This window comes from Arvicanthis niloticus, chromosome 24 (assembly GCF_011762505.2).
Source record: "Arvicanthis niloticus isolate mArvNil1 chromosome 24, mArvNil1.pat.X, whole genome shotgun sequence".
NCBI lineage: Eukaryota > Metazoa > Chordata > Mammalia > Rodentia > Muridae > Arvicanthis > Arvicanthis niloticus.
In genome coordinates, this window is record NC_133432.1 from 5771491 (window position 1) to 5797978 (window position 26488).

Consider the following 26488-nt stretch of genomic DNA (forward strand, 5'->3'; position numbering starts at 1 on the left):
GATACCCAGTGTTGAGGTGGAAGTTGTGGCTGGATCTGGAGCTGGTGGAACTAAACTGTTGGACTCCAGATGCTGGTTTCTCCCAGGTGTCTGGCCTTTACCTGAGCGTCAGCTCTGGGGTTTGTAATAAAAGTTCCTCCTAGATGGGACGGAGGGAGATAAGGTGAGCAAACTCCAGCACACAGGAAGAGCCTTACATAGTGTTTGCTGTTACTGTTGTCCTAGCAGCAGTTTCATTCTTAGTCTCACTTTCAGCTAGGGCTTTGCTTTTGTTGCTTAGATACTTTTCAAAGGTTTCCCCTCTTTTACAATATTTTCTTCGTGTTTATTTAATTTGGGAAACCATATAATATTTGTTTGGGTGTTGTGGTATCCCTGTCTTGAAGTTTGGAAACTTTTTGTAACTTAGGCCTTTAAAATACTAGAATATAAATTCTAACAAGAGAGTTTGACTCAGTCAGGTTTGCCCTTAAGACATTGTCAGGGTTGGCAGACATCTCCCACTGTAGACTGGAATCCAGCAGTCTTTTGGTTTGTTTTTGTTTTTGTTTTGGAAACAGTGTTTCCTCTGTGTAGCCCTGGCTGTCATGGAACTTGCTCTGTAGTCTAAGCCTGCCTCAAAGTCACAAAGATCCACCTGATTCTGCCTCCTGAGTGCTGGGGTTAAACGGGTGGGCAGACAAACACTGCTGCCGCCACCCTGAGTCTAGATTCTTAATGCTAACTTTGTAACACTGAATAAATTTCACACATCTGTTTGTTTCCTCATTTATAAATTAGGGATAATAAACAGTATATATTTCGTAGGATGGTAAATAATGAAGTTAAAATTCCATATAATGTTACTTGGCAAATACCACTTAAATATTATTCACTGCTGTTGTTGTGGTTATTTTGTAGTCAGTGCTTAAATCATAAGGTTTTCCTAGCCATAGGATTTAAGGGAGCATTCTCTTGGAGCAAGGCTTCCCAGAGTATGTATTCTAGAATACAAAATGTATTGGATTCTCTAAGGAAAACAAAGGAAAAAGAGAGTACGTTTTGTAGGCAGTCTTAATATTAAGAGTGTCAGAAAGTTCTCTACTTAGAAAAAAGGCCAGTGGCTCGGTGTTCACCAAATATACTCCATCGCTGCTGTTGATGCCATGAGCCAGCTAGGGGGTGCTCAGTGGGTACAGTGCCTGCTGTACAAGGACGGAAGCCGCTGTGGATCTTCCTCCCTCTCTTGCAGCCCTGCTCCCTGCTCTCTCCTCTCCCTCAGTTGTCCTGCTTGACAGCTTGATAGTGCATGTAGTGTGCATAAGGAAGGATGGAATACCGGCCAGAAGCAGTTTTACTGATTGGAGTTTATAGCTGATATTAGCTCCTTTAAGAAGACAGGAGATCTGCTTGGTTTTAGATCTGGTGAATGAGAGGTGACCTTAGTAAATGGAGGTGGCTTTACTGAACTTGAGTCTTGGACATTCCCTTGTTTAGTATTTGTTATGGCTTGGATGAGTAGTTCCCATAGGCTCATCTCTTTGCATGCTTAGTCCTCCGGTGATGAAGTGTTTGGAAGGATTAGGAGGCATGGCCTTGTTGGAGTTAGGAATGGGATTGGAGGATTCAGAAGCCCATGCCATGCCTGCTCTCCTCCTGCTGCCTCCTCGGTGGGTGAGCATGTATGACTTTGAGCCACTGGTCCAGCTCCGTGTCTGTCTACTTCCTGCCATGATGACCCTCCACAGCTGTAAGCTCCCAGTTAAATGTTTTCTTCATTATGTTGTCTCTTCACAGCCATGGAAGGATGACTAACACTGTTCATGTGACATTCCTCTTCAACTTTCTAATTATCAGATAAAAAATATACAATGCAAACATCAGGACTTCACTTATTCAGCCTCTTCTACCTATACAAAGCTAGATTTATCACTAGGAGGGTGAGCCCCATACTGATGCAGCATCTTGCTGCTGTGAATCCTTGGAGTGTGTCTTCTCTCAGTTTTTTTTTTCTTTTTTTCTTTCCGTTTTTCAAGACAGGGTTTCTCTGTATAACCCTGGCTGTCCTGGAACTCACTTTGTTCGAGGCTGGCCTCGAACTCAGAAATCCACCTGCCTCTGCCTCCCAAGTGCTGGGATCAAAGGCGTGCACCACCACTGCCCGGAGTGTGTCTTCTTACAGTCTAGATCTTGGGACTTTATGAATGCTTACCAGACTTTGTGTCTAAAGTCAATGAATGGCACAGAATATTCTTTTAGTAAGATTTAATGGGAAAAGGCCAATTATGACACTGGTTATAAGAGCAGTATTTTTTAATTTTTCTTAATTTTTATTTTAAAAAATATTGTAATACAATATTCAGAGTCAAAATTTTAACCTACCATATTAGCTATTGTTCAGTATATAATTCAGTGGCACTAGTACATTTGTTGTGTTCAGTGTAGCAGTTTCCCATTGGTCTAACAATTACCAATATCTACAGCTCTTTTCCATAGTTCCCCCAAATTGCATACAGCAGTAACTGTCCAGTCTCCTTTGGTCCAGCCATCATAACTTCTAGCCTTCCTACTTATATGAATTTGTCCTATTTTAGGACAAATGTGAATTAAATCAATTTTTAAAGAGTTATTTATTTCACGTATACGAGTACATCATTGCTCTCTTCAAACACACCAGAAGAGGGCATCGGATCCCATTACAGATGGTTGTGAGCCAGCTTGTAGTTGCTGGGAATTGAACTCCAGACCTCTGGAAGAGCAGTCAGTGCTCTTAACTGCTGAGCCATCTCTCTGGCCCCAGTATTGTTGTTTTGCATGTATGTCAGCATCATGTTTCAACATTCATGAGCACTGTACATGATCAGAGTCCCTCCTGAGTCTGAGACTCAGCTGCAGTGGCTCTGTGGGCGGGTTCCACCCAGGAGATGCTGCGCATGACATTCATTACGAAGACTGTTGTGTCTTGAGTCCCTGCTCTCAGTTCTCTGGGGACATGTATACCCAGGGTATATTACATCGTATAAGAGGGTTTGAGACACTTTGGAGTGGGTCCAATGTGAAATATCAGTTCTGGTCATCACATGTGGTTTCTGTTCTTGGTTGTCAGCATCTGGAATCAACCAAAAAACCAAGCACCTGGGGAAGACCTGAGACACACACACACACACACACACACACACACACACACACATTTTTTTTTTTTTTTTTTCTGAATTTGCTCATGTTGTGTAGCCATGGCTGTCCTGGAATGTGCTCTGTAGACCAGGCTGGCCTTGAATTCATGTAATCCACCTGCCTCTGCCTCCTGAGTGCTGGGATTAAAGGAATGCATCACCACTGCCAGGCTGGATTTTTGCCTTTTGAATGAAGACATTTGAAGTGGGAGGATTCACCTTTAATGTAAGTGACAGCATTAGGCAGCCTCTAGAAATGACATGGAAAAAGACCTGCCTGCCCCTCTCACTCAGGTGAGTCCATTCCTTCATTGGCACTGGCACCTACTTCTTCAGGATACTGGTGTACACTGAAGGCCAGCTGAGATATCCAGCCTCATAGACTGAACAACTTACTGGTTTCTTGGACTTTTCATTGGTAGACTAGCTGGACCACAGCCTGTAAGCCACTCTAATGTGTTACAGAGTCATTCTAACAGTTCTGTTCCTCTAGAGAACCCTGACTAATAATAGATTCCTGCAAGTTTTAAAGATGTATTTTGGTCAGGTTCTAAACCAGTCTTGTAGAGGTAAAAAGCTGCTCTTTTCCCTGTAAGTAAGTCACTTGAGTACTAGATTATGTAAGCCATGCTCATCCAGTTTGCACTGACTTGTCTGAGCTTTTTCTTGCCATATATGTGGTGTAGTCAGTAGAGAACAGTCTTTAGCACAGGTATCACAGCTGTGACACTGGATTTATTCTCAGATCACAATTAAAATGCACATGTTTTTGCAGCTGTAAGACCCAGAGGACCTCAGGGTCACCACAGGAAAGAGTTAAAGCATATTGTAACAAGAACCTTGGTTGTAATTTCTGCTCTGGACTTATTCTTACCTTCCAGATAAAGTGTCTGTGTCAGCCAGTTCTAGCTCATCGCTATTGCGTGGGAGACTATGCTTTTCTTCATCTGAATTGACTCATCAGTCATTGGTATGATTGACAGAAGTAATCTTTCTCTGTGTTAGTCTTGGTAAATGCAGCTGTTACCATGTACTGTACTTTGTGTATGTGCTTTCCGTCGTGAAAGTCATGAAAGATTAATAAGATGCTTGATACTTAGGAAGGGCTGATGATATTTTGATACTTAACAATCCACCCCCTTGTTATGGTCTGGCTCTGGGCTGCTGAGGACTTCTAGCTCACACACAAATACTATCTTTGTGAAAGGAAAAAAATCTACCCATCTCCAGTCGACTGCACCACTCACTAGGACACGATTCTGCTCAGCAGATTACACTCATTGTAGAAATGAGCCATGGGGAGGGAGGGTAGGCTGTCCTGTGTCTTACCTACCGCTGTCTTAGCCTGGTGTCCTTGTTCACAAAACAAAGAGGACACAGCAGTATCTGCAAACTTTTCCTGTAAATGTTCAAATAGTAAATATTAGCAGCTTTGTGAGCCATATGGTGCCTGTCACAAATGCTCACCTGTCAGAGTGCCAAAGTGGCAGCCTAGACAGTACATGAAGGAATGGACTTGTCTGTCTGTTGGATGTCATTTGCTGATTTCCTGAAATGTGGTAACCCTTCCCATAGCTCTGTATCTCTCCACCTCGCTGCATTGTGCTGCTTTGTGTCCTGTGCCCTACGCCATTGTCCTTCCTAGTTCTCTTACCTTTGTCCTTTTAAATACACGATAATTTGTTTAATTTTTCTTGACATGATACTGGTTCTTTCAAGCTTAGAATAAAATCACACTTTGTGTATTTGTTCTAAGAAATGTGTCACTGAAAGTGTTGTGATTGTGTAGGCATAGGTTGTGCTTGCACTAACTCAGGCTGTCTGATTGTTGACCAAATGTCTTTAAGTGGCATATCATATTGCTATTTCTCCTATAAAGTCGGGGGAAAGGTAAAAAATTATTATTATGGGCATTATAGTGTTAAGACAAAGTATTTAAGTCAAAATGCTCGGGCTAGCTGGGCCACCAAACCTTTAATCCGCACTCAAGAAGTAGGTGATCTCTGAGTTCGAGGCCAGCATAGTCTACAAATAAGTTTCAAGACAGCCAGAGCAACACACAAACAAAAAACAACAAAAACAGAATTCTTGAGCCAAAAGATGGCTCAACAGATAAAGGTGCTTGCCGTCATGTCTGACAGCCTCTTTTTTAATCATTAAAACATGTGAAAGATTAAAATTTAAAAGATGTATCGATATGTATGAATATTTTGCTCACTTGTATGTCTGTGCTCCACAGAGATGTCCAGCGCCTTTGTGGGGCAGAGGTGTTGGATCCTCTAGAACTGGAGTTACAGATGATGCTTAGCTGTTATTTGCATGCTGGGAATTTGGACGTGGGTTCTCTGATGAATTCTCTCCAGGATATATAGTGGAAGAAAACCTACACCTGCAAGTTGTCCTCTGACCTTCATACCAGGGTGTGGCAAATGCACTCCCACACATATGCGTGTGTACACACACACACACACACACACCCTCTGAACAAATATATTAAAAAATGTAAAGTATTGGGCTGGAGAGCTGGCTCAGCAGTTAAGAGCACTGACTGCTCTTCCAGAGGTCCTGAGTTCAATTCCCAGCAACCACATGGTGGCTTACAACCATCTGTAACGGGATCCAATGCCCTCTTCTGGTGTGTCTGAAGACAGCTATAGTGAACTCACAAATAACAAAAAGTCTTTTTTAAAAAAATGTAAAGTATCAATGGCCTATATTGTTTGGGGTAACTTATCCATTTATTTGTATGTGAATTGTGTTTTTCCTGCATGTATGTCTGTGCAAGGGTGCCAGATTCATTAGAACTAGAGTTATAGACAGTTGTGGGCTGCCATGTGGGTGCTGGGAATTGAACCACAGTCCTCTGGAAGAATAGCCAGTGTTCTTAACCACTGAGCTAACTCTCCAGCCTGCCTCCCCCCACCCCCATCATTTCTTAAAGGGGAAAACCCCACTGTGGTCACGGGAACTCTTTAGCACCTAAAAACTCCGCTGTGGTCAGTGAACCCAGTAGCTCCTCACTGTACAACTGACCACGGTGCTGTTCAGCAGGTGTGCAACTTTTGTTTTTGTTTTTACGGCCAGTTTCACCCTAGAATGTTCCTGATGAAGCAGTAGAGACTCCTTAATTGTCTCAATCCTTGCACACATGTTTTAATGTTCCCACAAGCACCTGTGCATCTGACAGTGTCATTTGTTTGTCTCAGCAGAGCCCCTGTGCAGCTGTGTGAGACACTAGCTGAGGCGGACATTACCTGTTCTCTTGGGGTGGGAGGATGCCATTTTCACCTGTGTGAAATGTGGCGGACAAACTACAGTAAGGAAGACATAAGTACTGTCAGCTCTTCAAAGCAAAATAAGCCTTGCTAATGGTAAAATTTGAGCTTTCAAATAGAAATTAGAGATTTTGGGGGAATTCGCATTTTCCATGAGCTTTAGGAATGATAGTTAACAGATAGAAATCTTCAAATGTTGTAGAAGAAAAACTGAAAACTTTTAGCACCAGCAGCTTGCATGTTGCTTGCATCCTTTTACAAAACCTTGTAATATGGATAAAAAGATCACCCAGAGTACAAAATAGGTCACTTGGTTCAGATGTGATATATTCCTGCCATATTGTTACTCTGTAGAATAACTGGTTTTCAAAATCTCACCTTTCAGAAAGTTACTCTAGTCTAGTATGGTGGCTCATGTCTACAATCCCAGAGGCTGAGGCAGGAGGATCATTATTTTCAAGGCTAGCTTGGAATGGATAGTGAGACCTTGTCTCAAAAAATCAAATCAAAACAAACAAACAAACAAAATAACATTACCCCATGAACATTAGAGAAAGCCATCCCTCAGTTATATGAAAAGGCTTTAAACACCTCTCCTGCAGCTGCATGCCTGAATTATGGCTGGGTCTCCCCATAGAGTTCACGCCAGGCACCATGTGCCAATAGGTGAAGTATAGAAGACACATACAGAGAATCCAGCTGAGCTCTGAGTCACTCCGAAGATGTTTACAGAGATGGAAAAGGAGGCTCTTCTCTGTTCTGGGTTGTTTCCCTTTAAGGTGTTATGTTAGCTTACAGTAATTTCATTGTAAGTAAATTAATGAATATTGTAAACTTCTCAGTTTCTTGTTTGTTTGCTGTTTTGTTTTGATGATATCATGTAGTCTATGCTGGTCCTGAGCTTCTGTCTCCACCTTCTAAGTGCTCTGATTACAGGTGAGATAATCAAGTCACTACATTTCTAATACAGTAAATATTATAAACTACAGCTCACTAATAAAAGCCTAACTTAGGAGTCCTCCATTTTAGGAGTGTAAATGGTCGTACAACCAAAAAGTGTGAGACAGGCCGCCCTAAGGCAGCATATCTGCAGAGCTTGACTAGGGGTGCTGGGTTTGTGGTGGACACAACATTTTCACTGCCCTGCAGACACATTACTCTGTAGTCTGTCTTAGCCTGGCAGGATGCTTTAGTGTGACACACACTTGCTGGTAAAGCAGCTGGAAATGGGGCTTCACTGCCCTCTTCCAGCACGGCTCTACAGTCTCAGGACACACAGCCATCAATGGCTGCATATTAGAGGGCTCCTGGAGCTTCCTGTTAAAGGGAAGGCCTGGTAACGGTTAGAGAACCCATGCTTTTCATACTGACTCTCAGTGTCCGAGCTCAGCAGCTGGCGCGGATCAGCACATCACTGGCCAAGTGTCCTAGTCTCTGCAAAAGCATAGCTGGCTGGCTTGATTGTGATATGTTTTTGTTGCATTTAATAGGAATATGTCTATTTCAGAAAACAGTATAGTTTTGTGTTTGATATGTATTCAGAGTCTTTGGAAACAGACCCACTGAAGGACCTCAGGTACATCACATTTCTTGGGAGTGCTTCCCAAGGACAGGAAGAAGCTGTGGAGTAAGGTTGCTGGGCAGAATTTCCTACAACTCCCCAAATACACACCCATTTTATTGACATAACTACCTACTTTTCCTCCTTCCTTCCTTCTACCTGCCTGACTCATTAACCTTTTAAATAATAACAGTGTGCTTCAAAAAAGCAAGGTCTTAATTAGGGTTTTATTGCTGTGAAGAGATGCCATCACCAAGGCAACTTTTATAAGGGACAACATTTAATTGGGGCTGTCTTACAGGGTCTGAGGTTCAGCCCATTATCATCTTGGCAGGAAGCATGGCAGTGTCCATACAGACATGTTGCCAGTGAAGGAGCTGAGAGTTCTGCATCTTGATTTGAAGGCAGCCAGGAGGGGACTCTTCCAGACTGCTAGCTAGGAGGAGTATCTCAAAGCCCACCCCCACAGTGACACTCTTCCTCCAGCAAGGCCACACCCACTCCAGCAAGTAATAGTGCCATTCTCTGGGCCAAGCTTATTCAGTTCACCACAGATATAAAAGCCAAGTCATCTCCACAAACCACCATCAGGAGGAAAGCCCTGAGGAGAGCTCTTCATTCTGTCTCTAGTTGGGGAAGAAAACAATTGAAATTGCTTTTCAAAATACCTCCTACAAATATCATGCAAGCAGCTGCCCAATCTCATTTCCAACAAAATCTAAATTGTAAGTACATTAAAGATTCAAGGCAAATGGAAATCGTGCTAACATAGCTTTCTTTTTCCTTTTTTTTTTTTTTTTTTTAAGATTTATTTTATTTATATGAGTACACTGTAGCTGTCTTAAGACACACCAGAAGAGGTCATCAAATCCCATCACAGATAGTTGTGAGCCACCATGTGGTTGCTGGGAATTGAACTCAGGACCTCAGGAAGAGTAGTCAATGCTCTTAACCGCTGAGCCATGTCTCTAGCCAGCTAACATAGTTTTTCAAACACAGTGCCCATGTCAAAACTTGAGGACATAGGACTTCAAATCTATTCAAGACATGGGTGCAAAGTGGTGTGCCATCTCTGGAGGCAGTTTGGTAGAATCTGTCACATTGCACGGTGGGTCATTCCCTGCATCACTCACTGGAGCCTGACTCACAGCATAGCACAAGTTTGCAGCCGTCTTTAGTACAGAATAGTTTGTTCTAGCATAGTTTTTATAACATATATATTTTACGTATGAGTGTTTTATCTGCATGTACGTATGTGTGCCACATGTGGGTCTGGCCCCCACAGAGGTTAGATGAGGGTATGGAATCCCCTGGAACTGCTGCTGCCCTCTAGGTGCTGGGAACCCAGCACACATCCTCTGAGAGCTCTGAACTGCTGAGCCATTTCTCCATCAGCTGGAATAGATATCTTTTCTCTTTCTTTCTTTCTTTCTTTCTTTCTTTCTTTTTTTTTTTTTTTTTTTTTGAAGTAATTCTGGGTTTTGTTCATAAGGGATGGGGGTCGGAGAAAAACCAAGTATGTGCAATGTCCTGGGTTCAGTCTCCAACGAGAAAAAAGCAAGAACTAGCAATAATAGAATTAGGCTTTTTTGTTTTTAAGCATTACTGTGTGTGTCAGGCCATGTGCATGCTGTGGCACATGCGTGTGGGTGTGTAGGTCAGAGGACAACTTGCAGGAGTGGGGTCTCTCCTTCCATTTTAGGGAACATAAGGTTTGAACTCATACCATCAGGCTTGGCTGCAAACACCAACATTGTCTTCTCAGAACAAAATAAAAAATCTTTAGTATTGAAAATCAAACATGCAAAAACTGGGATACTATAATAAAATTCTCTTTATTATTTTAGCTATTTCCCCAGGGTTTGTTGTTGTTATTTTGTTTTTGGTTTGCCTTACCTTGTTTTGTTGTTGTTTTCTTGGAGCATTTTATATTTTAAAGATTTACTTAACAAAGCCTAGATTTCGGGATGTTAACAAACACTGTCTCATCTGGCAGGAGGGCAGGAAGGGAGATTTAAGTATTTTTGAACAGCTAGGTATGCACCTGTGGAAATCAGGCAGGCAGAGCTCTGCAGTCTGCTGAGTTCCAGAGCAGCCAGGGAGACACAGACTTTCTCCCCAAACAGAGACACTGTCTTTGAGACACTTTCTAGCCCAAGCTATCATTGAACTCTCTAGCTGGCTAAGGATGACTTTAACCTTCTGATCTTCCCGCTTCTACTTCCACATGCTGGATCACAGGCATGAGTCACCTCACCTAGTCTAAATAAGGCATTTCCAAAAGCATGGCAAAATTTAAAAAAAAAAAAAAAATGATTGGTTTAAGTCGAAAGTTCCAGTTAGACATTAGTTGGCAGTTTCTAACTGGGTAATATACTACCTAGTTTTGATTATTTACGGTTAGAGCCATCTCAGTCTTGTGAACTTTCGACCAAGTTTTATTTGTTTTACATACACCCATAAGTACTAGATATATTTGTAATACCTACTGCTCAGAAACTGACTGCAGAGCTGGCCAGGTGGCTCAGCAGATGAAAGCACTGGCTGCTGAGAAATAGAAACTGGAGTCCCCTGAGGATGTCACACGCCTGTGTATGCGCATACATACGAACAAAGGTAAATAAATAAATGTAATGAGAACCCCTAAAGATAAGCTGTGGACCTCAATGAAATTTTTTTATTATATCTTTAAAAATAAGAGTGGGGACACGGCAGTGAGAGGGTCTCATGTGAGTCAGACTTCACTCTATATCCAAGGATGGCTGTGATCTCCTGGTCTTCCCAACTGCGCATGCACAGTGCTGGCATTAGAGGACATAGAAGATGCTCTTTTGCATCCACCCTGTACCCTTCACTAGGTGAGTACAGTCAGCGTATAGAAAAGGTTGAGCGTCTCCCATCGGTATAAAACTGTGTTTTTGAAAGTGACATACACACACCGCACAGCACAGTAGAAGTCAGAGGACAGCTGTCAGGAATCCATTTTCTTCTCCTTCCTTCCTCACTGGGCCACATGCTCACTGAGCTGCCATCTTGCCAGCCCATAAAAATTCACTTATGGGCATAAAAAGATTGCTTCATCCTTTTTCCTCCAGCTGCTATTCTGTCTTCCTTCCTTAAAACAAAATCCAGCTATCACCGTTTTTCTTAATTTGAGTTTCTTACCAGTTCCCATTTGATGCCCCCAGTCTGTTAAGATACTCTCTGCCAGCCAGGCTGTGGTGGCCACACCTTTAAACCCAGCCCTTGGGAGGCAGAGGCAGGCAGATCTCTGAGTTCGAGGTCAGCCTGAAGTACAGCACAAATTCCAGGACAGCTAGGACTACACAGGGAAACCCTGTCTTGGGAGGGAGTTCTGAGGGGGTGTGCAGGGGAGATGGTCTCTACAGAGGCCACTATTCCATGTGGAGCAGACAGCATTGAGTAAAACTGTGCTGATTTCTTTATGTGATGTACTTGTTTACCCAGTGACAGACAGCTCTCATGGAGTGTCACAGATGGAAAGGATGACAGGTAGAGGGTAGTGAGCCAGCGAGATAGACCCTGGATTCAGATTCAGCACCAGCTGACCCTGCGGCCACATGACATACCTGCATCCATCCTCGATCCTTGTCTTTCTTCAGTTTGCTTTTCTTTCCAGTGTTGCCTCCTCCCTGATGTTTAACTCTGGAGGGTTCCCAGTCACCATCTTTGACACTCAGTCACTCACACCTGTGATCACACGCATCAGCTTCCAGCACAGAGCAACTGCTGGGCTCTGAGGCTCCCTACCTCACTGGTGTGTGTTCCAAACTGACTCCTCCTCCTTTGTTTCTCTCTCTCTCTCTCTCTCTCTCTCTCTCTCTCTGCTTTTTTTTTTTCCTGACTGGCACAAACTCATCTCAAGTTTCTCATGTAATTCCTGGTTCTGTATCTTAGGTGTGTCCGTTTTAGTAGAGACCTCCTCCAGCCCATTCTTAGATGGGGTCTGCCTCCCCACCCCTCACGCAGGTTTGTTCTTGTCTCTCTCCTCTGTGCAGCACTTCACAACTACGTTCACTTAGGATGGCGCAGGGCAGAGCAGGAGAGGGAGAAGCTAACTCATTTTAGAAAATGCAGCACTTCACAACTACGTTCACTTAGGTTGGCGCAGGGCAGAGCAGGAGAGGGAGAAGCTAACTCATTTTAGAAAATGCACTAAGGCAGGGACCAAGGAACCAATTATTTCCATATTCCCAAGTGGCTTTCAGAATACCTGGCACATAAACCCCATTAAATATTGGGGATGTTAAATGCTGGGGATATAGTTCAGTGATAGCGCACCTGTTTCTTTTTTAAAAAAAGATTTATTTATTTTATGTATATGAGTACACTGTAGCTATCTTCAGACACACCAGAAGAGGGCATCAGATCCCATTACAGATGGTTGTGAGCCACCATGTGGTTGCTGGGAACTGAACTCTGGAAGAGCAATCAGTGCTCTTAACCACTGAGTCATCGCTCCAGCCCCAGTGTACTTGTTTCAAATGTCCAAGATATACTGAGTTCAGTCCCCGTCTTGTTGTGTATGATTTTAATCTTAGCACTTGCCTGGCAGTGGTGGCGCACGCCTTTAATCCCAGCACTTGGGAGGCAGAGGCAGGCGGATTTCTGAGTTCGAGGCCAGCCTGGTCTACCAAGTGAGTTCCAGGACAGCCAGGGCTACACAGAGAAACCCTGTCTTGAAAAACAAACAACAACAACAACAAAACAAAACAAAACAAAACAAAAAAAAAAAAAAAAAAAAGAGTTAATTTCAGCACTTGGGAGGTAGAGGCAGGAGGATCTCTGAGTCTGAAGCCAGCTTCATCTACAGTAATGATTTCCCAAACAGCCAGAGCCACACAGAGAGGGATTCTGTCTCAAACAAACACCAAATTTATGTTTATAAGGAATTACTTCATTGACTGTTTTTTTAATTGTCAGTCTATTTGGTTCTATCCTAGTTGTCTGGGCTATCTAGCAGCGGGTTCCTAGCTCTCAAGACCGTGTCACATGTGGGCTTCCACTGGTGGCATGAGTCTCTAGTTAGACCACACAGTTTTTGGTCACTTCCACAAGTTCTGTGTCCCTTTAACACCAGCACATCTTAGGTCAAAGGTTTTGTGGCTGGGCTGGTGTCCCACTCTCTCCACTATAAGTCTTGCCTAGTTATAGAAGATGGCCAGTTCAGGCTCCATATCCCCCATTACAGGGAGTCTTAGCTAGGGTCACACTCATGTATCCTGGGAGATTCCATTTCACTATAGATGTCTAGTTCGTCTCAGAGATGTGCCCCAATTCCAGCTGTCTTAGCATTTTCTCCCTCCATCCTCCCCTCCGTCCCCCAAGGAGACAGCTAACCTATGTCCTGACCTATGTGTCTACTCACTTATAAGTGGTATCAGCTATAAAGTGAAGGAGAACCATGCACACCACATTCCATAGGCCCGAAGAAGTTAAGAACAAGGAGCGCTCAAGAAGGGACGAATGAATTTCCTTTCTGGGGAGAGGATTTTTTGCCATCAAAGAGGCTTCATCCAGCAACTGTTGGAAACAGATGCAGAGGCCCACAGCCAAACATCAGGTGGATCTCAGGGAAACCTATGGAGGAAGGAGGGGGAGGAAGGATCGTAGGAGTCAGGGATCAAGGGTACCACAAGAAAACTCACAGAACCAACTAACCTAAGCTCATAGGGGCTTACAGAGACTGAACTGACAACCTACATGGGACTGACTTATATTACAGGCGTGTATAAAATGTGGTGTGTGTGTGTAATGGGGTGACTTTTTGCACTATCTTTACGTCCTAGGAAGTTAGCTCACTGTGGAACTGCCCTTTGTTAATCTAAAATGTCTCATTTTAAGGATGTTATTTTGCTAACACTGATGCATATCTCATTTCTTACAGGCAGGGACTGTGAATGCCTTGAGAATCTGTTGCCTGTGATTTAATGTCTGTCCTTTTATTTCTCTAGGGCGTATTCCCTGGTGGATTCCAGTCAAGTGTCGACATTTCTGATATCCATTCTTCTTATAGTCTATGGTAGTTTCAGGTAAGACATTCTTCATGGGCTGTGTTCAGTTGCAGATAGAAGAAGCGTTGCTCTGTGGAGAGAAATGGGTTTATCAGGACTTGAGTTTGAGAGGGTGATTCTAATATTTGTTCTTTGGTTGACTGCTGCTAAACCTGTCTTAGTTTTGCTTATGACTTTAGCATATTAATGCAAATATATAAAAACTGATTAAAAATAGGTCTGCAGATAGTGCCTCAGCCGAGGAGCAAAGGTCACTGGGGAGGCTGTGAGGAGTGCTGACTGATGGCGATCTGCTCTCACAGGTCACACAGTTAAACAGAAAGACGGTTCAAAACGCAAAACAATGAAGTGAGCACATGCTGCGAAATGAATGGTAAATAGTAAATGTAGTTTCTTTTTTTCTCTAACTCTCAATCAAAGTAGTCATTGGCCTTGAATAGACAGAGAAGGGGCAAGTAAACCAGAATACAGCTGTGCTCAGGAAGCTTTCAAAGACCTTCCTGGCCCCTAAAGACCTTTCCACAGATTGTATTTTTACAGAAATCAACTCTTCTTACCACAAAAGCATTGACATAGGTTAACCCATACAAATTGCTGATAAGAGACTTTTTGACTGTCAAAAGCCATTTCATGTGACTCACCTGTCACCAGAGTTGAGTGTGATAACATTACCAAGTCTCTGCTGCTCCCCTTGGGAATGAGACTGGATCCGGGTGAGTGCACACCTGTCCTAGCACTGGTTTGTATGACTAGAAAGAAATCATCAAGAAGCCAGACAGATGCCCCTGTTCAGATGATCGAAGTTGAAGGAGCTGTAGTGGTTGGTGGTGTGACTCAGGTCACTGAGTGGCTAACACAGTAAAGATGAAGGCTGCAAGCTGGAAAAATGGCTCAGCAGCCAAAAGCACAACATGCTCTTGCACCCAGGCATCCACTGTAAATCCAGCTTCAAGGGGACCAAGATCCCCTTCTGGCCTCTGAGGGCACCAGCACACATGTCATGCACTCTTCAAAAACACTACAGATACAACACACAAAATTTAAAAATTAAAGTGAAGGCTACGTGGGAAATTTTAAATTAAGAACTAGAAACACAAACAAAAACAAAAAAAAGAAGAAAGAAGAAGAAGAAGCCGCCGCTGCCACCGCCGCCGGACGGTGGTTTTGCACGCCTTTGATCCCAGCACTTGGGAGGCAGAGGCAGGCGGATTTCTGAGTTTGAGGCCACCCTGGTCTACAGAGTGAGTTCCAGGCCAGCCAGGGCTACACAGAGAAACCCTGTCTCAAAAAATCAAAACTAACAAACAAAAACAACAAGAACTAGAAACAGCATGAATGATAAATGTGTCAGCAAAAGGATTTTGAACTATGTAATATGTCTGGACTTTAATAATATTCATTTTGTAAAATCACAAACTTACAGCCTTTTATTCCAATCATTGTAGAAAAAAAATGTATTGCTATATATACAGTGATTAAAATTTTAATCACAAAGATGTCTTCAGCAAGCCCCAGATTCTGCTGGGTTGGCTGTTCGGTTTGGTTTGGTTGTTGTGTCAACAGCAGCTGGAGTCCTCTGGGAGAGAAGGAGCCTCTCTCAGGAGAACCCTCCATCAGATGGTCTATGGGCAAGACTGTCAGGGCACACTCCTGGTTAGTGATTGGTGGGAGAGGCTCCAGCCTTCTAGGGCAGTGCCAGCCTGGGCAGGTGAGCAGGTGGCCCAGTGGTCTTGAGCTGTATAACAGAAAAGCATAAGAAAGCCAGGAAGCAGTGCCTCCCTTTGGCTGTGCTTCAGAGCCTGCACCCTGACTTCCCTCAGTGATGGACTGTGATCAGGAGGAAGGAGCCACACACACCCTTCCCTTCCCTGAGTTACTTTTGGTTGTGGGGTTTTTTTCAACAAAGTAAAATAGGACACAAGTGTTACTTATTTTGAAACAGAGTCTCTCTATCTGAGGGCTACTCTGGAACTCACAGGCTGGCTTCACATTTATGGAGATCCTTCTGTCTGCTTCCTGAATACTGGAATTAAAGGCATGTATGTATGTATCACCATGCCTAGTTTAAGACACAATTCATAACCACTTCCAAGAAACTAGGACAATTAGAACCTTATTATTTTATCTTTTTTCCCCCACTGATACATTTTTAAAAGATTTGTAATTTAAAACAAATAGCCATTTTTAGAGTTACAACTCACACCACTTTCATTAGTAGAAATTACCTTTTGTTACACATACACACCCAATTATTTTCTGCAGTCATCCAATTAGGGTTTAGTAATTTAATATTTTTTGTGCTACTTATACTCTGATTTTGTCAGATATGAGTTGTTAGCCTTTTTTTTTTTTTTTCTCTCTCTGATTAAACTCCATTATTAAGTTGAACATTTAGGGCCAGCAGATAAAAGCCCTGTTACACCAGCCTTGAAATCTAGTCAGATCCCTGGAACACATGTAAAAGAGAACCGGCTATGCAGACCTGTCCTCTGACCTCACATGCACAGTGGTACATGCCCACATACGCATCATTCACTCAAGCATCCCCCCCCCCCCCGCCCACACCCCTCACACCTCTGTCCCCTCCCTCCCTCCCTCTCCCTCTCGCTCTCCCCCCCAATAAATTTTTTTTAAAGATAAACATTTAAAAGTTGAAAAATTAACTAGAATATATGAACTGTTTCTCTCTACCACATGCTGCCATATTGTTTCCAGAAAATTTCACCAGTTTAGGATTGCACAGATCTTAATGCTTTTTGAGTAACAGAGTTACCATATTGGTGGACCTTGTGGTTCACAGTGAGTAGACTGGAGCCCAGCGGGTTACTAGCACTCACACGGCTGTACAGCTTGTTGCAGCAGAGTTTGGATCGGAATGGTTAGGCTGCTGTCCCTGTATGTAATGTCTTTACACGTGAATGCATTTTCTGTAGAAAGCAAATCATGATGCCTTTGGTTACACTTGAAGTTGGGCTAAGTGGGTAAGCATTTTTTTCTCTTCTGTTTTCTGAGTAAAATGTGTTACTTCTTTATTTACTAGAACTCAGCTTTGAAACTATCTAAATCTAGGCTTTTCTCTGTGCTGAGATTTTCCTGTTCTGGTTTGGTTGAAAGTCCTTTTTTTTAAAAATGCTTGGAAGAGGCTGGAGAGATGGCTCAGCAGTTATGATCTCTTGCAGAGGTCCTGAGTTCAATTCCCAACAGTCACATGGTGGCTCACAACCATCTGTAATGGGATCTGATGCCCCCTTCTGGCATGCCAGTGTACATGCAGATAGAGCACTCATCTATGACACATAAATACTTTTAAATTTTTTATGAAAAATACATAATGTAAAACATACATTTAAACTCTTCAGGTGCACAGGACAGAGACAGACTTTTTTGAGCACCTGCCTTTTGCCATTATTCTGTCACAGATGTTCTGGGTGTGGGGTGGTACCAGTAGTTTTTACTGCATTTCTCTGACTCTAGTTGTGCCTGCTCTGACACCCCAGCCATGGGCTCTTATGATGTGACCTGTCATTGACTGCTTTTGTTGCCATGTTGTTAATGGCATCAGTGTCCTAACCTGTTATGTATTTCATTTGCTGAATAGTTTTTCTGGCTGTCTAGGCTGCTGCTGTTTTGGCAGCTGTGAGTGCTTGTGTACAAGTTTTGATATGAGCATATGTTTTCATCCTCATGAGTAGTAGAAATACTAGATGACATGATAATTTTTTGATTTAACATTTTAAGAAATGCCACACACTGGTCTCCAAGGTGTAAAGAAGATGCCAGACTTGCATGTGCCGCATAGCAAACATGGTGTTGAGGTGTCTCTGTTGTGTGCTGACATATTCCTTTGAGTCTGGAGTGAGAAACAGTACAGCAGGATCGTATTGCAGTGTTGGTCTTCACTTCTGAAGAGCCTGCCTTCTGATTTTTATAGTGTTTGGACTCATTTACATTCCCACCAGCTGGGTGTGCAGTGTCTCCCTGTTCCCTCCCATGCCCTCAAGAGCATTTGAGTTCATGTGTGCTGTTTGTTTCTTGATGGCAGCCACTCCGGACTGAGATACAGTCTCGGCATTAGCTCAGTTACCTGCTGTGTGGTCATCATTGTCAGCATCTTCAGCATCAGCACTGACCTTCCTCTCTTATCCTAGTGGATGTAGACCTACAGGTGATGTCTCATCATGACTTTGATTGGCGTTTCCTTAGTGGCTTATGGTGTCCAGCATCTTTTCATGTGTGTCTGTCCATGTAGAGTCTTTGGTGCTATGTCTGTTGAGAGTCCCCATCCTGTCCCTACCCCAGCACTGAGGGTCAGGTCCAGGGCCACAAGCATCCCATGCTTCATCCGAGTCCCTCTGTCCCCATCTTTATGTTCTTAGTGTTGAACTGAGTCCTGCACATGCTATGAAAATGCCTTTATCAGATAAGTGCTTACAAAACATGTCTTCCTTCAGGCCTCTAGAAGGAAGAAATTTTATTTTCTCCTTCTATATATTTATAGTTGTATATTTCCTGATGAACTGACCACTGTAAAATGTTTTTCTATATCTGTGGCACACTGTTCCTTCAGAAAACCTGGATCTCCAAAAGTACTTACATTATAATCCATAACAGTAGCAAAATTACAGTTATGAAGTAGCAATGAAATAATGTCACCACAACATGAAGAGCTGTAGTAAAGGGTGGCAGCCTTAGGAAGGGTTGCTGCCCTCTTAAAATTTCTGTGTTAATTAATATCTTACTGAGTCTGATGTTAGAACACCCATTCAGGCCGGGCAGTGGTGGCGCACGCCTTTAATCCCAGCACTTGGGAGGCAGAGGCAGGCGGATTTCTGAGTTCAAGGCCAGCCTGGTCTACAGAGTGAGTTCCAGGACAGCCAGGGCTACACAGAGGAAACCCTGTCTCAAAAAACAAAAAAAAAAAAAAAAAAAAAAAAAAACAAGAATACCCATTCAGAGGCCTTTATTTCTCAGTTTTAGAGAATTTGTTAGTTATATCTCAGAGTGAAGCTTCAATGGCAGCTTTAGACAGGACTGTCAGGATTGTGTGTGGATGTGGGGGTGCACATACGAGCTTCATTTCACAGGCTCTCCTTGAGGCATCAAATGTGACTCACAACAACCTTCAGTATAAACATTTAGGGAAATAATTCAGTCACGATTGAGGGTACACAACCAGCAGCAAGGTCTGGTGCAGACGACTGAGGTACAGAGTACCCGAGGCCGTCTTGCCATGTGGCTGTCGATCTCTCCCTTACTCCTGACCTGAGCTCTTAGACGTGGTGCTGATCCAGGCATGTACTGTTGCCGACTGAATGCAGACTCGTGTCTCAACAACTCGCGACACATTCTGTCAGATGTGATGAAGCCTTGGGCAAGCCTGTGCTCTCCTTGTCCACAGCACACAGTGCAGGGTCTGCAGAGGAGATCTAGGTCTTCGCTCAGGAAATCCTTTGAATCTAAAGAATGAGTTGATTTCCAAGAGTTCTGTTCATGGGCTGAGGGTGCAGCTGAGTTTAGAACACTTGACTTGCCAGCCATGTATAAAACCCTGATTTTGAGGGTTTATTAAATTTTAGTAAATATTATTTATTTTTGGCCTACGCATGTGATGCCTGTGCATACTTGTACGGGTGTGCATAACGGTGGATTCCTCTTCGTTAGTCTTCCAGACCTTGCTTTGTGAAAAGGTGCTGAGTGCCAAACCTGATGACCTGAGTTCAGCCTCTGAGCCTCACAGGTTGGAAGGAGAGGGCTAAGTCCTTCATGTTGCTCTCTGACCCCCACATGTACTCACCCAGAAACGAGTAAATGCAAATTTAGAAAACTGTAAGAGATGCCTGGGGAGGAACTGATGGGGGGATGGGTTGGACTTGATCAAAGTATATTACAGACATGGATAAAATCCTCAGACAATAATAATAATGAAAGAATACTGAGATTCATTCATAAGGAGTGCTTCCTGATAGCAGAAGCCTCCACTGAGCCATGAAGTTAACTGCTCTGTAAAAAGTAGCACGCACACACACGCACAATTATTTACAGCATTTCTGTTATTCGGGATTTTGTTGTCCTTTCCTACATTTTCTCTTTAAAAGGGCCACACACACCCCACACACACAAGTACCACATACGCATAATACACGCCCACATAACACACTATATAACATATACACACATGCACCATATACCACACAACACACACACACAATGCACACACACATGATACACATACACCATACGCAGACATGCACCATATACCACTCACACATAACACACACACACACACAAGCACACACTGAACCTGAAGTTCACTGGGTCAGGCAGTGTGACTGGCAGTGAGCACTCTGGACCCTTTTGTTCTGTCTGCAGCCCAGCACTGGGCTCTACACTGGGCTACGGCACCTGACTGGACTCTGGCCCTCAGGCTTGTGTGGTTTGCTGACTGAGGTATCTTCCCAACCTTAGTTGAGTAACATTCTATTCCCTTCTTAGGAATTCTTACTTTATAAAAAGAACAAATCCTAAATAAAGCCTTACTAAAATGTTAAGTGTGTTAAACTACTTCCTGCTATAGTGTCATGATACTTGTCAGATATACATGGCATGATGTGTTGTCTTTGACACTAGTTAGTTGGCTTTGATTCTGCCCAGCTCAGCATAAAGCCATGGTGTCATGTAAAAGGTTGCTGACTTGATAACCTGTCTGTAGTGAGGCAGTATATATGCCAGAGACATACTTGTCTAGACCAGAGATCACACGGAAGGGGAAGCTGCAGTAGCTAACTTTATGTGGTGCTCTGAAAGCTATCCTTAGCACACTAGTGCATGAGAATCAGTGACAAGCTGGTAGTCCTGCTTTAAAGGAGCCTCAGTGCTCAAGGCCTCTTGCTATGACAGCAGAAGGGTCTGAGTCGGCATCTCCAGCACACATGTAGAACTGCATGTGGCTATGGGTAACCCCAGGGCTAGGCGGTGGAAATAGGCACAATCAGCCAGCTTAGCCCAGTCTGGTCCAGTAGCAGAGCCTGTCTCAAAAACTGCCTCCACAAATGCTCACATGGGTGCATGTTCCTGCATACAACACAACACATACGTGGGGGGGGTGGGGGGCACACAAATACATAACAAATACATATTAAATGTACTTATTCAGAGAGGATAAAGATTCTAAGGCCGCCGCTGCTGCCTCCTCTTCCTCCTCCTCCTCTTCCTCATGATGCATGTTTTATATTGTGATTACCCCTTAGTTACTTTTCCTTGTTTAGGAGGTAGGTGCAGGTCAAGCAGCTGGTATGAGATGGTGACTCCACAGCTCTGAGCTGCCTAACAAGGACTGGCACACTGGCTGCCTCGACAGTAGAGAGCTTTACTTTATTTCTAGAGGCTTAAAGTCCAAGATCTAAGATGTCAGCAGGACTCCTCTCCTTGGCATAAATGAAGGCCTGTAGACGGTGCCTGGAAGGTCCATCTGTCTCTCTTCCCCCCCTACTTACCCACATCTGTCTCCCTTCCCCCCCTTGCCCACATCTGCTTATTCACCTCATTTACCTCCTCTAATGCCATTTGAAGGCATTTGAAGGCTTCAGTCCTAGCCTTGTGGGGCAGAGGCAGGTGTATCTTTGAGTGCCATCCCAGCTTGCTAATCCAGACTGAAGACTGCACAGTGAGACCCTAAGAGGAGTAGAAAAAAGAGCTATCTTACCTATAATGCCTCTTTAAAACCTGTCTGCAAATACACTTATATCTTCAGGTCCTGTGGTTAAAACTGCAGATTGGAATTTTGTGAGATACAGTTCAGTGCAACATAGGTAGAGAGTGATTTTTTTTTTTTCCCACGAGATGACGCGGGAGACGGGAGAGGCGGGACTCGAACAGGTGCACCAAGAGACGGGGCGCCCTCTGCGGGCGGGAGCCTTAAGGGCCGAGCCACCGGTGGTTCGCTGGTAGAGAGTGATCTTACTGTCCAAAGCACAGCACACTCAGTGGTTTTGCAGAGGGATAGGACAAACTAATGAATAAACACATAGAGGGTTGTCCCCTACCTATAGGGTTACTCTGAAAATCCAAAGAAATCTTGGGCTGGAGAGTTGTTCCTACCCAGAAAAAAGCAAAGAAAGTCATGTTGATTGTACCACATGCCAGCCCAGCACCTGACCAGTATGAGTATAGTTAAGGTTAGCTGTTATAAACTGAGCATGAGGAGACGGAGGCAGGAGGGTCAGAAGTTGAAGAACATGTTTGGTTACATAGTAAGACTAACCCTGTCTCACATTGTCCTCATCCTCTCCCCAAAACAAACAAACAAAAAACTCAGTTCTCTACTGTCATTATTTTGAGGCTCAGAATGTTTCCAGCTACTTGATCAGAAGACTACCCTCTTATATGCACTGCTGATGAGTCTCTTGGTCAAGGACAGGATTTCTTTGCTGTATAGCCCAGGCTGTCCTCAAACTTGCCATTTCCTGTCTTGAATGCTGACTGTGTGCATCACTAATTGTATAGTCATGCATCTCTTAAAGCTTGACCTCCTGCTTCTTCTGTTGAGTCAGAGTTGGTATCAAGTAGAAATCAAAGCATTTGTTTGGGTCTTTTTTTGAACACAGGATCTCATCATATAACCCTGGCTGGTTCGGACTTGTGATGCAAACTTGGAATTGCCTTGCCTCAGCCCCCAGCTGCTGGGATTTTGGGCATGTGCTTCCACCATGTCCAATTCCTTCTCTCTACTGATCATTTTTTACTTTCTTCTTGTTTATATATTTGTGAGTAATTTTGTTTGTGACGTATGTGGAGAACATGTTGGTGGAGTTGATTCTCCCTTTCATATTTATGTGGCTCTGGACGTGCTGAGTTTTCTCCTTTAAACTGGTTTCTGTAACCCAGATGTACTCTTTGTTAAGCAGATAGCCTGGCTGCAGTTTGAATGGAGTGTGTAGTAATAATAGTTTGGTGTATAGGCATCATATCATGTTGTAGATCAGTAACAAGAAGACTATGGTGGTGAGACAGGGCTGGGTGATGAGGGTGGTCTCCTGTGCAGACAGAGCAGACTGTTACAGGGCTAGCCAGGCACTGGGCTGTCTGTAGAGTTAATAAGTTACCAGGTAAGTTCACAGTCATCCTGATGCCCTAAGACAGAAGTCCTTCCACAAAGGCAGTATTTAAACAGCTGAAGTCTGCTGTCAGCTGTGCAAGTGTACTAGGCTGTGACTGGATCCCAACCCAGGCCCAGTGATGGAACTCTGTAAAGCTGGAAGATAGAACACTTCCCACCTGGTACAAAAACACAGCCCTCTACTTTGCTTATGTAGATTTCTTGTGTTGTATAGTGGTAAACCCCAAGATCAAACAAGGCTTGATGTCCAGTAAGACTGAGGCAAACAGAAGCTCAGAGTAGTTACTACATACAACTTCCCAGCATCAGGAGGCAGAGGCAGGCAGGTGTCTGTGAGTTCAAGGCCAGTCTGGTGTATACAGAGGAACCCTGTCTTGCGGGGCAAGGGAGGGTGACCGACTCCATAGCACCTCAGCTGCTGCCTTTGACACGATCTCTGCAGCAGTACTGGCAGCAAGACAACATGTGCCAGCTTTGCTTGGCCAGTTCATTTGAAAATAATTCTTTGAAAAGTATGTGTCTGTGTGTGTCTGTGTGTGCGTGTGCATGCACGAGTCCATCTGTCTGTTCATCCAACAGAGTAGAGAAAAACACATCAGATCCCCTGTAGTTGTAGTTATGGGTTGTTATCAGCCACCACACACGCCACAGAAGACACTAAAAACTCAACTCTGCAAGAGCCTCAACTGTTGAGTCATTTCTTTGGCTTTTGGGGGGCAAAGGCAGGGGGTTCTTCTAGACATTTTTTCTGCACAGCCCTGGTTGTCTTGGAACTCGATCTTGAACTCAGAGGTCCAACTGCCTCTGAATCCTGAGTGCTGGTATTAAAGACATGTGCTAAAAGTAGTTTCTAATAGCCCTCAGCTAATAATGAATTGGAAGAGTTAAATGCTGGCTGGCACTGACCTCAGCACCAGGCTCTTTTCTTCCACCTTCTGAGAGAGGCTGTATGTAACATCCATGCCTCTAGTAAGACCAAAAGACAGCTGGCAACTTGCCAGCCCAGAGTCAGCTGCCAGAGGTGGGGTAGAAGCTAGCCCAGCAGAGATGTGAGTAAGGGTTCTTGTAAAGTTCCCCAGCTGCCACAGGGTCAGAGAAGCATCGGGGACGCATAGATGTACCTGTTGATATGTTCATAAGTGGGTCTGAAAACACAAATTAGTGCATGTTTTCCTATGCACACCTACAGGGAAGAACCAGTCTTTGTGTTCCATTGTGTAACACGTTCCTAAACTCTGCAGCCAGTCTAGACCTGCACCATCCAATGAGCTCTTTCATGAGACTAATGCACACAGAAAGAAAGGACAGAGGAATGCATCATACACTGAAAATTACCACACCTGCCATAGCAGAGAAGTCACTTTTAAACTGGAATGTAGGCTCTTTGGTCTCTAGGTGTTTTATTGCTTAATATGCCTAATTGGAAGTGACAGTTTGTCCTCTAGGACCAACTGCCAGGAGGCAGTTAAGGCAAATCCTGCTGAGCATCTTCCTCTGGAAAATCTAAAAGTAAATATACAACCCCAAATGTATGCAAGCAGAGCAGATGAGTGTTAGATACTGAATAGTCTAGATTTGTTTAGTACTATTTATTCTTTCTCTTCTCACTCATGGGTGTGTGTGTGTGTGTGTGTGTGTGTGTGTGTGTGTGTACAGGTTGCAGGAACAAGTTCTCTTATTCTACCACATAGGATCCAGGAATTAAATTTAGGTAACTAGGACTTGCAGCCAACTCACCTGCAAGTCATCTCTCTGGGCCCCTAAGTGCTTGTCATACAATAAAAGATCTTCAAATTTCATGAAACAAAAACTGGTACACAGAGAGGAAAACAGCCCACAAATACAGCTTAAGTAGCTGTGTCCTTCATTCCATAATGGAGCAAGGCAAGCAGGAAAAAATGAATGTCAGTACAGTGGGCGTGACTCGTCCTCGTGGGCTTCTGTTGTATGTGCGTCTGCATGGATAGGCTAGAGGACCTGTCCTCCCCAGTCTGTCTCCTCTGAACCTTGAGGTCATCAGTCGGGCTAGATCAGCTGACCTAGCTTCTATGACACACACCCTCTTTCCCCCAGTACTGAGGTACAGATGTGTGTCATCGTAGCCAGCTTTGACATGCTCTCTTGGGATCCACACTCATGGTTGCACAGCAGTCTTGACTGAGCAGTCCCCACAAGCCCCACTTAAACACGACTCTGTATCAGTTCAGTGTGCCATCTGTGAGATGCCTCAACAACAAAACATGTCCTTTGTTTAATATGTATTAAGATATTTCTGGTGTTGAACATTTCAGATATGAGACAAGTTGGAATATATAACACGTGATCTGTACTCTGTTAGTTCTGGCTACCATAGCAAAATACATTGTAGCCTAGATGGCTTAGACAACAGAAATTTACCTTCTCAAGAGTTCTGGAGACTGAAAAGCAGATGTGTGGGCGGACTGTGTGCTGGACCAGCTGACCCTATTAGTGTCATCAACTCAGTGCATTAGACTCCCAAGCCCTGTCCATCCCAACCCTAGATTGTTACCTAACTTTTGGTTTTTGCTGTTTGTTTTTCTGTACAAGTTCTCTGTCACTAGTCACATGATTTGCAGGTATTTTTTTCCCATCTCATGAGTGGCCTTTGCTTGTTTGCTTGTCTGTAATAGTGTTGTTTGAAGCACAGGTGCTTTGTACTGTTGTTCTGAGAGGGTCTTTCCTGCACCCTCTCTAGAAGCTGTCTCATGGGTATGAAAATTGCAAAGGGTGCTTGCTCTTTACCCAGCATATCTCTGCGTGGATTTTAATCATAAGAAAGTGATTGAGGCAGGGCGGTGGTGGCACATGCATTTAATCCCAGCACTTGGGAGGCAGAGGCAGGCAGATTTCTGAGTTCGAGGACAGCCTGGTCTACAGAGTGAGTTCCAGGACAGCCAGGACTACACAGAGAAACCCTGTCTCGAAAAAACCAAAAAAAAAAAAAAAAAATCCTGTCCTCCCCAGGAACAGACTCTGTAGCCAGCCTTGTCTCAGGACCGGCTTTACTGTTTCTCTTAAGCAGAACTGAAACTTACCTGTTAATTCTTTCCCACAGGTCTCTTAATATGGACTTTGAAAACCAAGATAAGGAGAAAGACAGCAACAGTCCTTCTGGTTCCTTCAACGGCAACAGCACCAATAACAGTAAGGCGTGGTACCCCAGTCATTCCTTCCCTGTAAAGTGCAGGTCGTGTCCATCCGCTTGTGACTCTGCTAGCTGTTCTGTGAGGTTGCTGATTCTGTACTGATGACAGTTTGATTCTGTAACTGAGAGAGTGCCTGAAGAGATAAGTGTTAGGAGTGTCTCCTGATTCAAAAAATCCTACAAG

The 26488-nt window shown here is 43.7% G+C and overlaps 1 protein-coding gene across 2 annotated transcripts in view; it reads left to right on the plus strand.

Annotated features, from left to right (window-relative positions):
• Positions 1 to 26488, plus strand: part of Sppl3 (signal peptide peptidase like 3) — a 94450-nt gene that overhangs the window by 41668 nt on the left and 26294 nt on the right. Inside the window, exons 1-3 of one of the 2 annotated variants that reach the window (XM_076922506.1) lie at positions 10797 to 10846; positions 13964 to 14041; positions 26215 to 26303. In XM_076922506.1, coding sequence (XP_076778621.1) covers positions 10812 to 10846; positions 13964 to 14041; positions 26215 to 26303 — 202 coding nt within the window. In that variant the 5' untranslated portion in view covers positions 10797 to 10811. Of the gene's footprint in view, positions 1 to 10796; positions 10847 to 13963; positions 14042 to 26214; positions 26304 to 26488 lie in introns of those variants that run through there. The other variant, XM_076922507.1, reaches the window with a different exon arrangement.